This window comes from Macaca fascicularis, chromosome 6 (genome assembly GCF_037993035.2).
Source record: "Macaca fascicularis isolate 582-1 chromosome 6, T2T-MFA8v1.1".
In the NCBI taxonomy this organism is placed as follows: domain Eukaryota; kingdom Metazoa; phylum Chordata; class Mammalia; order Primates; family Cercopithecidae; genus Macaca; species Macaca fascicularis.
The window spans coordinates 8,070,345-8,084,406 of NC_088380.1; the positions used below are offsets into that span (position 1 = coordinate 8,070,345).

The following is a 14,062-nucleotide window of genomic DNA, read 5'->3' on the forward strand; positions in this document are numbered from 1 at the left end:
GGCAGGAGAATCACGTGAACCCAGGAGGCAGACATTGCAGTGAGCTGAGATCGTGCCTTTGCACTCCAGCCCGGGCAACAGTACGAGACTCCATCTGAACAGCAACAACAAAAAAGGACACACAGTGTCTCCTACAGCATTCACTACCCTGAGAGCTCCATGGTGTAAGGCTGAGTAGTGGGGCAGGCAGCACGGCCTGATAGGAGCCCGGAGTAGGGACTCAGCACCTGGGGTGAGCCCTGGTTTTGGCACTGCCTCACTGCAAGGGCAGCTTGGAAAGTTTTCAGGAACAAAGCAGGAATGGGAACATTTAGATGAAGCCAGCTCTGGGCTTTGTTTCTGTATTTGTCAAATAAAGAAGGTGAACTCCTTGGGAGTGTCATCACAGCCACTGTAGCCCTGTGTGTACACAGGGACCTGTCTAATGCGTTGAAATAAATGCCCCTGCACATGATCAGTGCCTGTTCACCAAGCTCCCAGTTGCAGCTCCTGAAGATAGTTCCTTCCTTCATTCAGGAAGCACAGGGTCCTCAAATCTACATCTGACTGAGGGCAACATACAGCCCTGTAGGAAGATGAAAGAGCTCGGTCTCAGAGCTCTTCAGACTCGGACCAGCACAGATGGCTCCGTGTTCCATAACAGCCACGCCAAGGGTGTTTGGATTATGCTTGAGGCCAGTGACTCCTGCATGGCAGGCTTGCACTTTCGCTGCTGACCTGACATGGTTCTCTGGAAGGGAGAAGAGTGGACACTGAACCTTAAATCAGGGCATCATCATTCCCACTATGGTGCTGGGAAATGAGATGATCGTGTCATTCTGCTCGGCTGGCGGGCTGCAGGGTTCTCTGTATTTAATCACACAATGCAGATCTTCCTTTGGCTATAACATTTCAAATTTTACTGCCAATTTCTGTCTAATAGGGTAAGCAGTGGGGGTGATGGCTACTCGAGCAGCCACTGTAAGATGTGGGGACTAAACTATGAAAAGGAGCCCCCAAACCCTACCACAATCAGAGCAGCCCCACGCCGTCTCCTCAAGGACCCTGTACTCCTCCGGGGGAGGTTTGCTAGCCAGTTGCCGAAACAGTGAGTGTGGGGAGATTCTGGAGGCTTCAGTCCCCATGGGAACAGCACTGCATGCAAAACAGAGCCCACACAAAGGGCCTGAGCTACAAAGAGAGGCACCGACCCCCTGCCAAGGGTTCTCAGAGTTCCCACAGTGAGTCTCAGAAAGGGAGAGTTTTGTTTATGTTTTGTTTGTTTCTGAAAACACATAGTGAGGGTGTTATAAGAGCCACCTGTGTGCATAAAGCATAGCAAAGTCGTGCCCCTCCCTTCTGTGGAATGTCTCCTATGGCCGTTGGACCCTGCTGCCCTAAAGTAGCCTCCTCACTGGACAGAAGAATCTATCTCCTTGACCTAATGATGTAATATTAACTTTGCAATCCCAGGCCAGGTGGGGCTAACATTGCATGGCCTTGCACAGATGAATGATAACGGTGCCCATGCTGTTTAAGAGTATAGCTGTCACCAAGGTTTCTGTCCCCTCTACGGTGTCAGGACCAAACAGTGACTTCCTGCCTGAGCTCTTTCCCTCGCTAAGGTTTCCCCGAGCAGAAGCCCTACCCCTTACTGAACCTGCATGGCAGAGGTGGCTGATGCTGGGACCAAGGAAGTCCCTGCAGACAAGAACAGTGCTTCTCAAAGTGAAGGACTACCTGCTAAACAGGCTATTCCTGATCCCCACACAAGCCTTCCTTGACCTCCTAGGCCCTGCAGCGTGACTGAGAGCAAAGCATCTGGTCCAGCCCTGGCACCTCTTGGCTGTGGGGCCTCAGAATCCTCTCAGAGACCACTACCAATTTTTGAAGCAATAATTTAGATGAAGCTCTTAGAACTGTGCATGGCATGTAGTAAATACTGTCAGCTATCTTTTAAGCAAATATCCCAGATTCATGCAAAACTTGAGAATCACTGCCCCTGGGAATTGATTAAAAGCTTTCAGCAAGGGCTCTTGCCCAACGTTTTTAGAGCCTGAATAAAGTGGAAAACAAAACCCAATGTAATCACTTCACTCCTGTTCCTGGCATTGCATAAAAAGCACTGTGGGCAGTGTCTGTCTTCTCAGCCCCCTCTCAGCAGGGTGGGCCAAGCCCTGATGCTGAGCGCTCAGTGCCTCTGAATGCAGAGGCTCCAGGGGAGGCTTCTGGGGCGTCGGGTGGATGGGGGCAGGCCCTCAGCCCCTTTGTGGAGGTTACCCCAGCATCCACCACACTAATCCATTTCCACTAAACTCTCGATGATACTGCTCTGTGAGTCTTCTGGAAATAATACAGGAAAACAAGACTTTGGCAAAAGTAAATTATAGCTATACTTCACCAATTTGCCGGTTCAGTTCCAGACCTCTGCAATCAAGTGAATATCACTATCAAGCGAGTCACAAATTTTTGCTTTCCCAGCACATATGAAGGTTATGTTTACACTATACTGTATGTATTAAGTATTCAATAGCATTATGTGTAAAAAAAAAAAAAGTGCATACCTTAACTTTAAAATACTTTGTTGCAAAAAATGCTGACATGGACACACAAAAGGAGCACATGCTATTAGAAAAATGGTGCCAGTAGACTTGGTCGAGGGAGCATTCACTTTGTGAAAGACACAATATCTGTGCACTGCAATAAAGCAAGACACAATACAACAAGGTCTACCTATAAGCCGAAAAAAAAGAAGAGGACTTGAAGTCATGTTTATTTCCCTGTGTGGGATCAGCTTACGCCTGCATCCTTTCTGACTTAACTAGTGAAACACTTCATGCATAAACAGGATGGAGGCTGCTTCCCGGCAGAATCACTGCCCTGAGGATGAACGGCCTCCTGGGACCAAAACCCACAGGCCAGGGCTCTGGGAGAGACCAGGCAGGCAGTTCCATTCCTCTCTGTGGCACAACCTGTGGTTGCTGATGACTTTTTGAGTCCAGGGCAGGGAGTCTTTGGATAGCCTCCACTCCATGGCTTCTGGAACAATCCTTGGAAAATGGCACAGCTGATGCCAAGACCTGCATTAACACAGATCATGTCATTTTTACCCTCCTACCCACTGCATCAGTGAACAAAGGAAATTAATTTCCCTTCAGAAATAGGGAGTCAAGAATGATGTAATTGCCGTAACAATCAATTCTGAAAAGGTTTTATTTCAGTGAAGAAGTGCTCATAGGCCTGTGCTCGGGCACACGGGCACAGACCTGGCTGCTTGTGTCTGCGCTGGCTTTGCAGTGCCTCTTCCTTCTCCTGGGCACTTGTGTTACTTAGAACTTCCCGAAGCTTCTCCATCAGCTGTTAACTCTCATGGCCAGATTCAGCCCACACAACCCTCAGGCTCATCAGGAGAGTTCTGTGCACCCAGATGGGAGCCTTCTCTGTTTTGCAAGCCCGTTCTCCCCACCTCTGTGTGTGGCAGGAACATTTCTGAAAAGCCCCTTCAATGGGCATCAAAGCCAGCTCTCATCACTTGGGGGAGAAGACTGCATTTTGTCACCAAATTGACCCTGAGTCAAGTCTCCGGGTGGTAGAGGATTGTGAGCCAGACAGCTTCATTCAGAGAGAGCCAATGCCTGATCAAAACAAGCCACATGAGCCACGGGGGCCACCACAGAAATTTGGGAAATGCCCCTCATGTGCAAACAGCACCTCCCTTTCTGCTGTTGAAAGCCCTCCCAGTGACGACCGGACAGATCCTTCAACAGCACTAAGCTTAAAGCTCTATGCCCAAGTGTCCTCTGCAGGAGGGTCAGGCTAGCATGCCCCTGGGGTTGCAATAGACGCTTCTGTACTTTCCAGTCATTTGACTCCCCTGAGTATATCAGGCATTAACTGACAGCTGGGGACACCAGGTGCTTAACGGTTCCCCCATAGGTCAACTTGGAAAACGTGGACGATCCAAAGCCTCCGTGCAGCCCGAGTCAGTGAGACAAAGCACCAGTCTGGTCTGGAAGGTGGAAGACCTGAGTGCCAGTGGCAGCTTTGAATGTTTTCTAGAACACTCTATCCCCCGAGCCCACCTCGATGAACAGCCCCAGACACCTCCACACCTGGGCCCACAGCACCCATTGTGCTTTATTATGTTTCCTTGATTTTCTCTGTCTCTCCACCTAGACTTTAAGCTCCCTAAGGGCAGGGCTTGTGTTGTTTTTCTCTGTGTCCCTAACACCTGATATGAAGCCTGGCACACAGCAGGCCCTTTGATAGGGCACGTGTGTGTGTAACAGGGTGTCAAAGAGAATTTCAGCCTGTGACACGAAGAGACACTTGCTCTCTTATTCCAAAGGAGGCGTCAAGCAGAGTGCAGAGCTTACAGAAGCCTTCCTTGGCCTGCAGGGAGCTTATGAATTGGCCAGAAGACTAAAGATTGAAAGAGGGTTTGGACAGAATGTAGTGGGGATGAGGCCGTCCTAAAGGGGAAGGTGGGGATCCCCCCTCACCTCCAGCCTGGTGAACAGGCCAGCACTGCTCAGCCTGGACTCACCCCATGACTTCAGTCTCTGAGTGGTTCTGGGAAGCATCTCCATCTGGGGTACACAGATGGCAGGCAGGTTCTGACACTTGGAAATGCTCAGCACAGGTGCTGATGGGGCATCTGGGCACACAGGGTAGGGGAGCTGTGGCTTGGTACATGGCTGGACTGTCAGTTGTTTGCACAGCAAAGCTGAGTGTTGCTAAAGGACCAAACAAGAAAAAGAGAATTGGTGTAGGGTTGTTTTAGATCCAATGTTACAGAGCTGCCTGGGGGGACAGGAGGGAGAGAGAAGGGACCTTGGCAGAGAAACTTGAAGAAATAGCCCGAAAGCCCAGACCTGAGAGGGTAGCGAGAAGCAGGAGTGATGTGCATGGCCTCCATCATGTAAGACTCAAGGGTCGGGGGATGTCCAGGGATGGGCGAAATGACAGGGAGTCTTCCAAAAACCCATGAAAACATCCACAGGAGGAAAGCCAGGTTTGAGTATTCAGGGAGTGGGATGCAGCTAATAGGAAGCTGTCCTGCCTCATAGCCTCTCTGTCTTCCCCTGTTCTCCATTCTGGATGGTTTGGAAAACCCATCTAGCAAGTTAGGAAGAGTGAGGTAGAAGAAGTGGTGGAGAGAGAGTAGAAGCCAACTGATCCCCCTTCTTCACCCACAAAAGGCCCACGCTGGGGAAGGGCACAAACCACAGGTACAACAAGGGCAAGAGTTTTGACTGTTTCTTGGACTGGGGCCTCTAATGATCGAAGAGAGGACCTTGCATTGCACACAGTGACATGGAGGGCCAGGGGGTAGTCCCAGGTGTTTGTTCAAGACAGGGGAAGATCTAGCCACACTCCAAAACTGAAAGGGGTAGTGACCACAGAAATGCAGTTGCTTTGTGATTATTTTTTCATTCCTTGAGCTTGTTCAACAGAATGGTTACATGTGAATGAATGTTGAGGAGACATCTAAACTCACTTTCAATTCTAAAGCTCAGTAATACTTTTGGGTAGCTACATGCTGACATGGGTCACCCATTCTAGACCTTGAATTCCAAATTATCTTCAAAGGCTGCTCACCTGCCCTACTCCAACCCCCAGGTCCTCTGGAAGTATAAGACAAACTCAAGTCATCTACCAGTCAGCATGCAATCCTCTTTGGCCCCATGCCCAGTGCAACCACAGGAGGGAATCTCTCATGAGTGCAGGGCATGGTTCTTGGCCCTGCAAGTTTCTCAGGCTCCAGAGAATTTGAGAAGTCTAGAAGTTTCCCTGGTTTCCCAGTAGTTATAGTCTTATGGAAGCCCTGAATCTGAGGACCAGGTGTGACCAGTGACCTGAGCTCACCCTGGGAATTCCCTCAGAGCTTCCAAGTGACCACTCTGCCAAAGAAGGTGGGTGATCCATTTGTAGTCCAAGCTCCCCAGCAGCATTCACGGCCTGCAGAGAATGCAGGGATTGGTCCTGGCCCTTCCCCTCAGCCAGCTGGGAGCCTTGGTGGCAGCCCCAGCTCCCCTGAGCTCCATTTCCTCATGTAGTCTGTCATTCTTAATCAAGGCTACACAGCAGAATAACCCAGGGAACTTTCCAAAACAGTGCCTGTGCTTGGAGCCCAGCCTAGGGGATGAGGGTCCGTTGATCAGTGGGGAGGCGCAGGCACCTGCCCTCTTGGAAGTCCCATTAGAGATTCTCCCATACATCCCCACTTTGGTGCTGTGTAATGAAATGACATGTCAGATCCAAACTGCCCATCAGTTTAGTCTTGCATATCATTATCTCCAACTCCCAGACACCCTTAAAGACTCCAGAGGAAAAGACAAAGGTAAAGTAACAGGACCCGCAAGTGTCGGAGGCCCCGTGCTACCCTCAAACCAAGCAGTGAAGCCCATGATCATCCCGGAGACTTGATAAAGTATGAAGTGTAGCATTTACAAGGGTGGATTCTACTGTCAGACTTGATAACTCCAGCCTTGGGCAAGTAACGTAACCACTGTGTGCCTCAGTTTCTTTATTTGTAGATGGAAAACTCTGGTACCAGCCTAGAGTTGTAGGGTACTACATAGGGTTGTAATTGTGGTGAGTTCATGCACATAAAGTGTTCAGAGAAGTGCCCGTCCTACCATGTGGTGAGTGTTCAGTAAGTGCTGGCTATTATCGTGCTTAATCTTGTCATCATTATCATTCCCCAAAGAGCACTCTGGTCAGTGTCAGCAGGGAGTGGGGAAATGCAGGATATAGAAAATATGTCCTCAGCCAGCTGTGGTGGCTCACGCCTGTAATCCCAGCACTTTGGGAGGCCGAGGTGGGTGGATCACAAGGTCAGGAGTTTGAGACCAGCCTGGCCAACATGGTAAAACCCTATCTCTACTAAAATAAAAAAATTAGCTGGGCATGGTGGTGTGCACCTGTAATACCAGCTACTCAGTAGGCTGAGGGAGGAGAATTTCTTGAACTTGGGAGGTGGAGGTTGCAGTGAGCCAAGATCACGCCATCCCACTCCAGCATGGGCAATAGAGTGAGACTTTGTCTCAAAAAGAAAGGAAAGGAGAGGAGAGGAGAGGAAAGGGAGAAAGGGAAGGATATATGTCCTCCCCTTGCTAGATGCACCCATTTCCTCAAGCACAGGGATGTCAGTGGAGTTTATACCACTTTTATAAAACTGACATTTTAAACTCATGTATCCCTGTTCTCTGACCCCGTGACTGCAGTCAGCATTGCCAGCACCGTGCCTTGGCTGTCATAGGCTGCCTACCAAGGATATGAGTGTTCACAAAGGCAACTTTGCAGAGAGAGAGAAAATACAATTCTGCACAAGAAACCAGCACAATCATATCGAGCACAAAATAGAAAAGAAAACCTTGATTTCATTGTTCACGTACTTTGTACAGATTTTGAGGCAGTAGTAGGGATTATAGAGTGGCTGGTCCTGAGAACCATGAGTCCATCTTTTTCTCAAAACTGTTGTGGCCTTCAGTTGGGTTGCCCTGGCTCTGATGGGTTTGTGACGGGACCTCACTGGGAAGAGCAGTTCCTCTGAGGTGCCACCAAACCTTGGAGTTATGATATTATTTAAGTGCTTGCTTTCTGCAAAGAAGTTCATCTGGGTGCCCCAAAGAGCAGGGCTTGCTGATAATGTTCATGTAGAATGGATTCCCTCGCCCTGCCAGACACACAGGAAGTACCAACCACTAGCATTTTTCCCTCCCCTCAGAGGTCGGCCATCTTGTTTAACAGAACTCTCCTCACCTTTCCTGGAGAAGAAAGCATTTCCCATGCTGCACTGCGTCCACAGTGGCCCCAGCCAGTCTGCCTGTGTCAGGGCCATCTCAGGGGTCTGAGGAGCCCTTGCCAGTGGAAGGGCACATCCTCCTAGGACTAGCCCCCAAGACCACCTGACAACTCTTCCTTTCTGGAACCTTCATTGAATTTGAAGGTGTCACTGTGTTGGGAAAATCATGGAAACACCTTGAAATTGTGTTTACAAGACATTGCAATTTAACTCATGTCTATGGATAAAGAACTATGAGCCTCTTCCTATTTAAAATGAAAAGAATATCCTGAATAAATATAGTCAGTGTCTAATATAACATGAATAAGTAGACTGAGGAGCTCTATTGGTTCTTTCTGGTGTAATAAGAATTAACTTGATGAATTCCATATGCTGTTTGCAGGAGACACTGAAGAGGAAAATTCATCAAGACTCCCATCCAAATACTATAGCCATAACAAGTTACTTCAGGACAATCTGAGAGTTTGGGAAAATATTTTGTTTCCCTTCAGTTGTTTAAAGGACATTTTTTACTAAGCCAGAACTCTGTGGTCTCTTGTCATTGTCTCAGGTCAATATGGCAGAGAGGTTTAACTGGCAAGGCACCTCTTCTTAACTGCTAGTGGCCTGAATCCAGCTCATTAGAAGCTTTCCCCTGCGAGCAGCGGCAGCCCATGGATTGGGCCATGGCTGGGGTGGGGCAGGTGGAGTGGGCATTTGGGCGATGTCTATGTGAATCCTGGCAGAAACAAGCCACTTGCCTGTGGAGGGTTTAAAGGTCAGTCTCCTAGTGATCAGCTCTTGCTTTTCTCCCAAGCAGGATCTATACCACCAGTCCTATGACTGTGTCTGCGTCATGTTTGCCTCCATTCCGGATTTCAAAGAATTTTATACAGAATCCGACGTGAACAAGGAGGGCTTGGAATGCCTTCGGCTCCTGAACGAGATCATCGCTGACTTTGATGATGTAGGTACTGAGAGTTGCCCTTGAAGGGCAGGAGTACCCCCAGTCTCACACCTGTGCGCTTGAAGTTACTTCGGGATAGCGGCCTATCCCAAAAAACTTTTCCCTTGGCATAATTTCTGGCAGGTGGCATTAAAGGCTTTTGCTTTATTTAGGTCTCTGACTAACCTGAGGTAGACAAATATGTTGTATTTTTGAAGTTGGTATGACTGCTAGGAACAGCTACCAAAATCTGTTAAATCAAATGTGTATCCAGTGTGCTAGTGGATTCTCTGCTAAGGCTTGAATTCCAGGTAAAATACTTGCCCATCCCTTTCCACATAAAAAGATAATGAGTTATAATAGATTATTGCTATGTCTGTTCCTACTTCAATGCCTTTGTCAGATATCAACTTGCACTCTGCATGGACGACATTTTATTGTTGAAAATACAATCTGTATGGGGGGATAATACAACATACTTTAGAAGGGACAGAGTGTCTGTTTTAGAATTCGAAATAGGTGTCATTTTTCAACTTTCTACATGGAGAATAATGTGTTCTATTTCCCAGTAAGAACAAACGCCCCTCTGGTTTAAGGATATTGCAGCCACACTATTCTTATCACTATCTTGCAAAATAGAAGAAAATTGACATCTGTCCAGGAGCATATGTTAATGATGATTCATGGAATTCTGAAATACAGCGATGAGATTACATAACACGGTGGTTTCAGGCAAACCTCCTAAATGTCTTGTGGGCCCTGTGCATTTTCTCTCACCACCATCATCACTGTGAGGTCGATGCTAGAGATTCATGGTGCCGTCATGGCCGCCAGCAATTACCACTGTGGTCCTGGGTGCGTCGTGACAAACAGCGGCTGGGGGTCTCAGCTGCTCCTCAGTGAAATAAACATTCCCCAGTACTAACGGGTGAATGACAGTGGATATGCGGATAGGTGATACAGGGATTTGCTCATCTGTCTTAAATTATTTGATATGTAATCCTGGAGGAATCTCCCTGAAATCCGGAGTTCCAAGGAAGGGGCAAGAAAACGCTCTTGGTCTCCGTTCAGCACCGTTTGAACCCTGCCCTCCCAAGCAGGTACAGACCTTCCAGGGCGTCCTTCACGCGCAAGTCCATTCCTCTTCCTTCCTACAGCTTCCATTCTTATCCCTACCTTTCCTCCATCCCAGCTGAAAGCCTAAATCAGCAGATTAAGGAAGAGTCAAGTGGGATGCTGATAACTAATTCCAAGACAAGAAATAGTAGAGCTCGGGCCAGCTGTGATGGCTGGTACCTGTCATCCCAGCACTTTAGGAGGCCAAGGTGGGAGGATCGCTTGAGCCCAGGAGTTTGAGATCAGCCTGGGCTGCATAGGGAGACCCTGTCTCTGCAAAAAAAAAAGTTTTAATTAGCTGCACATGGTAATGTATGCCTGTGATCTCGGCTACTCGGGAGTCTGAAGCAGGAGGTTCACTTGAGCCTGGAAGATGGAGGCTGCACTGAGCTATGATCACACTACTGCACTCCAGCTGGGGTGACAGAGCAAGACTCTGTCTCAAATATATATATATATATATATATATATATATATATATATAAAATATATATGTATATATCTTTATATATATATATTTATATATATATATCATATGGCTCCTCTTCTGTCTTGCAAACAGCAGCCTTCTCACTTCTCTTAGGCCTCCCATGGAGGGGAGAAAGAGAGAGAGAGAGCTGGTTTCTCTTCCTAATATATATATTAGGGCTAGGGCTGATAACAACCATTCTAGATCTTATTCCATCCACCTCAAGCACTCAGAGGGCAAAAGCCAATCCTCAGCACTAATAATTGATCATAAATCATTCTGACCATGCAAGAAAGAGCTCACTCACCGAATCATAATTTTAAATTTATGCCTTTCAAATGCATAGTCAGGAAATTTATTTCAAGCCCATTGTCATTTGCATCATAATTCATCTTGGTTCCTTCACCAGCAAAGTTTGAACGGTAATTCATGTTCCTTGGAAGTAAATCATTATGCTGTACTTTCCTCCAAGGACATGCGCTGTTTGAAATACATGAAGTTTTCATTCCTGGAAAAGCTCAGGGCCCCAGGGTGCATACACAGGGGTTGAAACAAGTCATGGCATCACTGTGAACCAGCATTTGAGAATGTCTCTATAAAGTCCTCAGCTTCAGGTCAGCATCCAGCTGAGTAACTGGATGGTTGTCATTGCTTCACAGCTTCTTTCCAAGCCAAAATTCAGTGGAGTTGAAAAGATTAAGACCATTGGCAGCACATACATGGCAGCAACAGGTCTGAGCGCTGTGCCCAGCCAGGAGCACGCCCAGGTAAGATGTGTTGAACACTTAATGGCACAGGTGAGCCTCAGCCCCACCCCGGGACCAAAACAGCCATGAAATGCCCCAAGAACTGTGTATTATGTACAACCTAAAGCTCAGGGTCAAGGTTCTATGAGAGAAGATGAAAATTCCAGACTTAGCGCCAGAGGATCTGTTCACAGAACTCCTTCTGCTGCCCAACAGGAGAAGAAAAACCAATCAGTATCTGCTTGTTAATACAGATAAATATACAATGAAGTAGAAGATGAAAGCTAGTTATTTAAAAGAGACTCAGTAAGGATGTTTCCAGGTCTTTTGATGTAAAAGAATGTAGTCAAGGCCGTGTGTGGTGGCTCATGTCTGTAATCCCAGCGCTTTGGGAGGCTGAGGCGGGTGGATCTCTTCAGCTCAGGAGTTCGAGACCAACCTGAACAACATAGTGAAACTCCATCTTTACCAAAAATACAAAAAACTTAGCCAGATGTGGTAGCATGCCCCTGTGGTCCCTGTTACTCGGGAGACTGAGATGGGAGGATGATTGAGCCCGGGAGGTGGAGGTTGCAGTGAACTGAGATCGCACCACTGCACTCCAGCCTGTGTGACAGAGTGACACCCCATCTAAAAAATGAATTAAAATAAAATAATGTGGTCAAAAAACAAGTTGGCCACATGGAAATTTCATTGAAAAGGTCATTTAGGCAAAACTGAATATCCTCAATCAACTAAGGTTTTCAAGATTTTCTTGTGTTTGTGTGTGTGTGAGAGAGAGAGAGGGAGACAGCGAAAGAGAGAGAGAGAGCATGTACATAGACATGCTTGTGTAACTTGTTGGAATATCAGTAGGGGCCCGTTAAAAAGACCTCGTTTCCCCTCAGGACGGTGGCCTTTGCTGTGGAGCCTGCCCTCTGCTGGGCAGACCACAGAAAAACAGAACACACTTTCTGTGGACAGGCAGGTTCCCAAAGAGAAGGGCTGAGCACGGTGTATGAGTCCCTCTCCCATACCCACCTCCCATGGGAAGAGTGAGAGCGGGGAGAGAGGCAGCAGGCACCATAACAGAGCTCCCTCTTCCAGGAATATCAGGAGAGGGTCCTAGTTTCCCACTTAACATTCATGCATTCATGGGCAAAGAGTAGAGTGTGGATAGACGTCTGACCCAAGAGGGAAACCTAGCGTTCTTCCAGTTAATTGGAGTGATATGTATTCCACTGGTTCTCCTCTTCAAGTGGTTGCCCTCAGATTATTATTTTTTAATGAGTATGCATTACTTCAGTAATAAAGAAAATAAAAGAAACAAACAATAAAACAGACCCCAGAAGAACCTAGCCTTTGGATTCTGAGCAACACCTTCTCAAGCCATTACGGAGCCAGTGACCAAAGGAAAACTGCTGTGCCCTCTGCATGGTGCTGTAGATTTTTAATGATTAGGGTTTTTTCCAGAACATTAAAGTGTTAAAAAATTGAAAAAAAAAATGTAAAATCAAGATACTAAAATGTACAACATTCTTTTACTTTTAAATATTATATTTATAATCCAAACCAGAACTAATTACAATTTTGCTTTCCTGGCTTTCATGGAAACAAATATATGCTTCTCCAATGCCTTTAATGTTCTGGAAAACACTGACCATTTAAAAAATATAACATTAAAACATGTATAGAGACAGGCATTTTTCGTATTGCCTCAGGCTCTAAAATGCTCAGCACAACACTGTCAGGACCTATCTGTCTTAGTCTACTTGGCCTGCCAGGCAGAATACCACAGGCTGGGTGGCTTAACCGACAGAAATTTATTTCTCACAGTTCTAAAGGCTGGGAAATTAGGTGTCTGCTGAGGGCCCCTCTTCTGTCTTAAAAACAGTAGCTTTCTCACTTCTCTTAGGCCTCCCATGGAGGGGAGAGAGACAGACAGAGAGAGAGTGAGTTTCTCTCCACTTTAAAGAAGGCATGAGTTCTGTTGGATCGGAGCCCCACCCTTATCATCTTAGTTGACCATAATTACCTCCTTACAAATCCCTCTCTTCAGTACAGTCACCTGGGAGGTCAGCACTTCAACATATAAACTTTAGGGAGGACACAATCCTGTCCACAGCAGTATCTTTATTTAAAATCTCATGGTTTTAGTTCATCTTGAATTTTTCTGCATTGATTTTGGTTTTTAAAAATGTTGCACTAGGATATTATTTCTCATGATTTTTGAGCTTTTTGCACCTTCTGAAGTTTCACCCCTGAGGTGAGTGGCTCACTTACCTCACCCTTATCCAGCTATGACTTGGAGGCTTCTCCAGCTCATCTAGTGAGGGCCGTCAGGAGCACTTCACCTGATCACATCCACTCATCCACTCCAGCCCTTTGCTCTTGGACGGCCAACTACCAATCCTTTGGCAGGGCCTCGGAGTGGGAGATCTTTCGAGGCATTACCAGGTGAAGACCTGTTCCACATTCAGTGTCACTCTACAGCCCGTTACTCTACAGCCCAGGGTGCGTGTCTGCCTGTTCTTCCTGACCCGAACTCTGCCTCCATCAGACCCAGTCTCCTGGATCTTCAAGAAAAGTATCCAGGTCTTTTCCTTTCTGCAGCCACCCTTTATAGACTAAGAGTTTGTATCCTCTGCCTTTACCTTTCACCTTCTACTTTCTCTCTACACCTCCACAATCCTGCCTCACCAGTGCCATCAGGAATTCTACTCTCGATGACCAAAAAAAAAACACTTCCAGATTCCAAAATTCCCGTCCAATCACATTCTCTGAGAATTCGTCCTGGGTGACGTCCTGTCTGTGGGTGGCCGTTGCCTTTGCCCAGTAATCCTCCCTTGGCTTTTGAGCCCTTCCATTGTCTGGCTCCAGCCTGTGGTCCCTCTCTGTGGGACATTGTAATATTCTTTCCCCAGCCCCTCTTTGTCAGGGACCTCTCCTAAGACTTTATCCATCCCCTCTGCACGTTTGATCTCCACCAAAACCTCTATCCACTGTCTTGACCATTGGGCAGACTTGGATCACTTCCA

The 14,062-nt window shown here is 47.1% G+C and overlaps 1 protein-coding gene across 2 annotated transcripts in view; it reads left to right on the forward strand.

Annotated features, from left to right (window-relative positions):
- Positions 1 to 14,062, forward strand: part of ADCY2 (adenylate cyclase 2) — a 426,625-nt gene that overhangs the window by 391,061 nt on the left and 21,502 nt on the right. For both annotated transcript variants that reach the window (XR_012413577.1, XM_005556577.5), the window contains exons 21-22: positions 8,589 to 8,735; positions 10,959 to 11,066. Coding sequence is in view for 1 of the 2 variants with exons in the window: in XM_005556577.5 (XP_005556634.2) it covers positions 8,589 to 8,735; positions 10,959 to 11,066 (255 nt within the window). In the remaining variant the exon portion in view is untranslated. The remainder of the gene's footprint in view (positions 1 to 8,588; positions 8,736 to 10,958; positions 11,067 to 14,062) is intronic.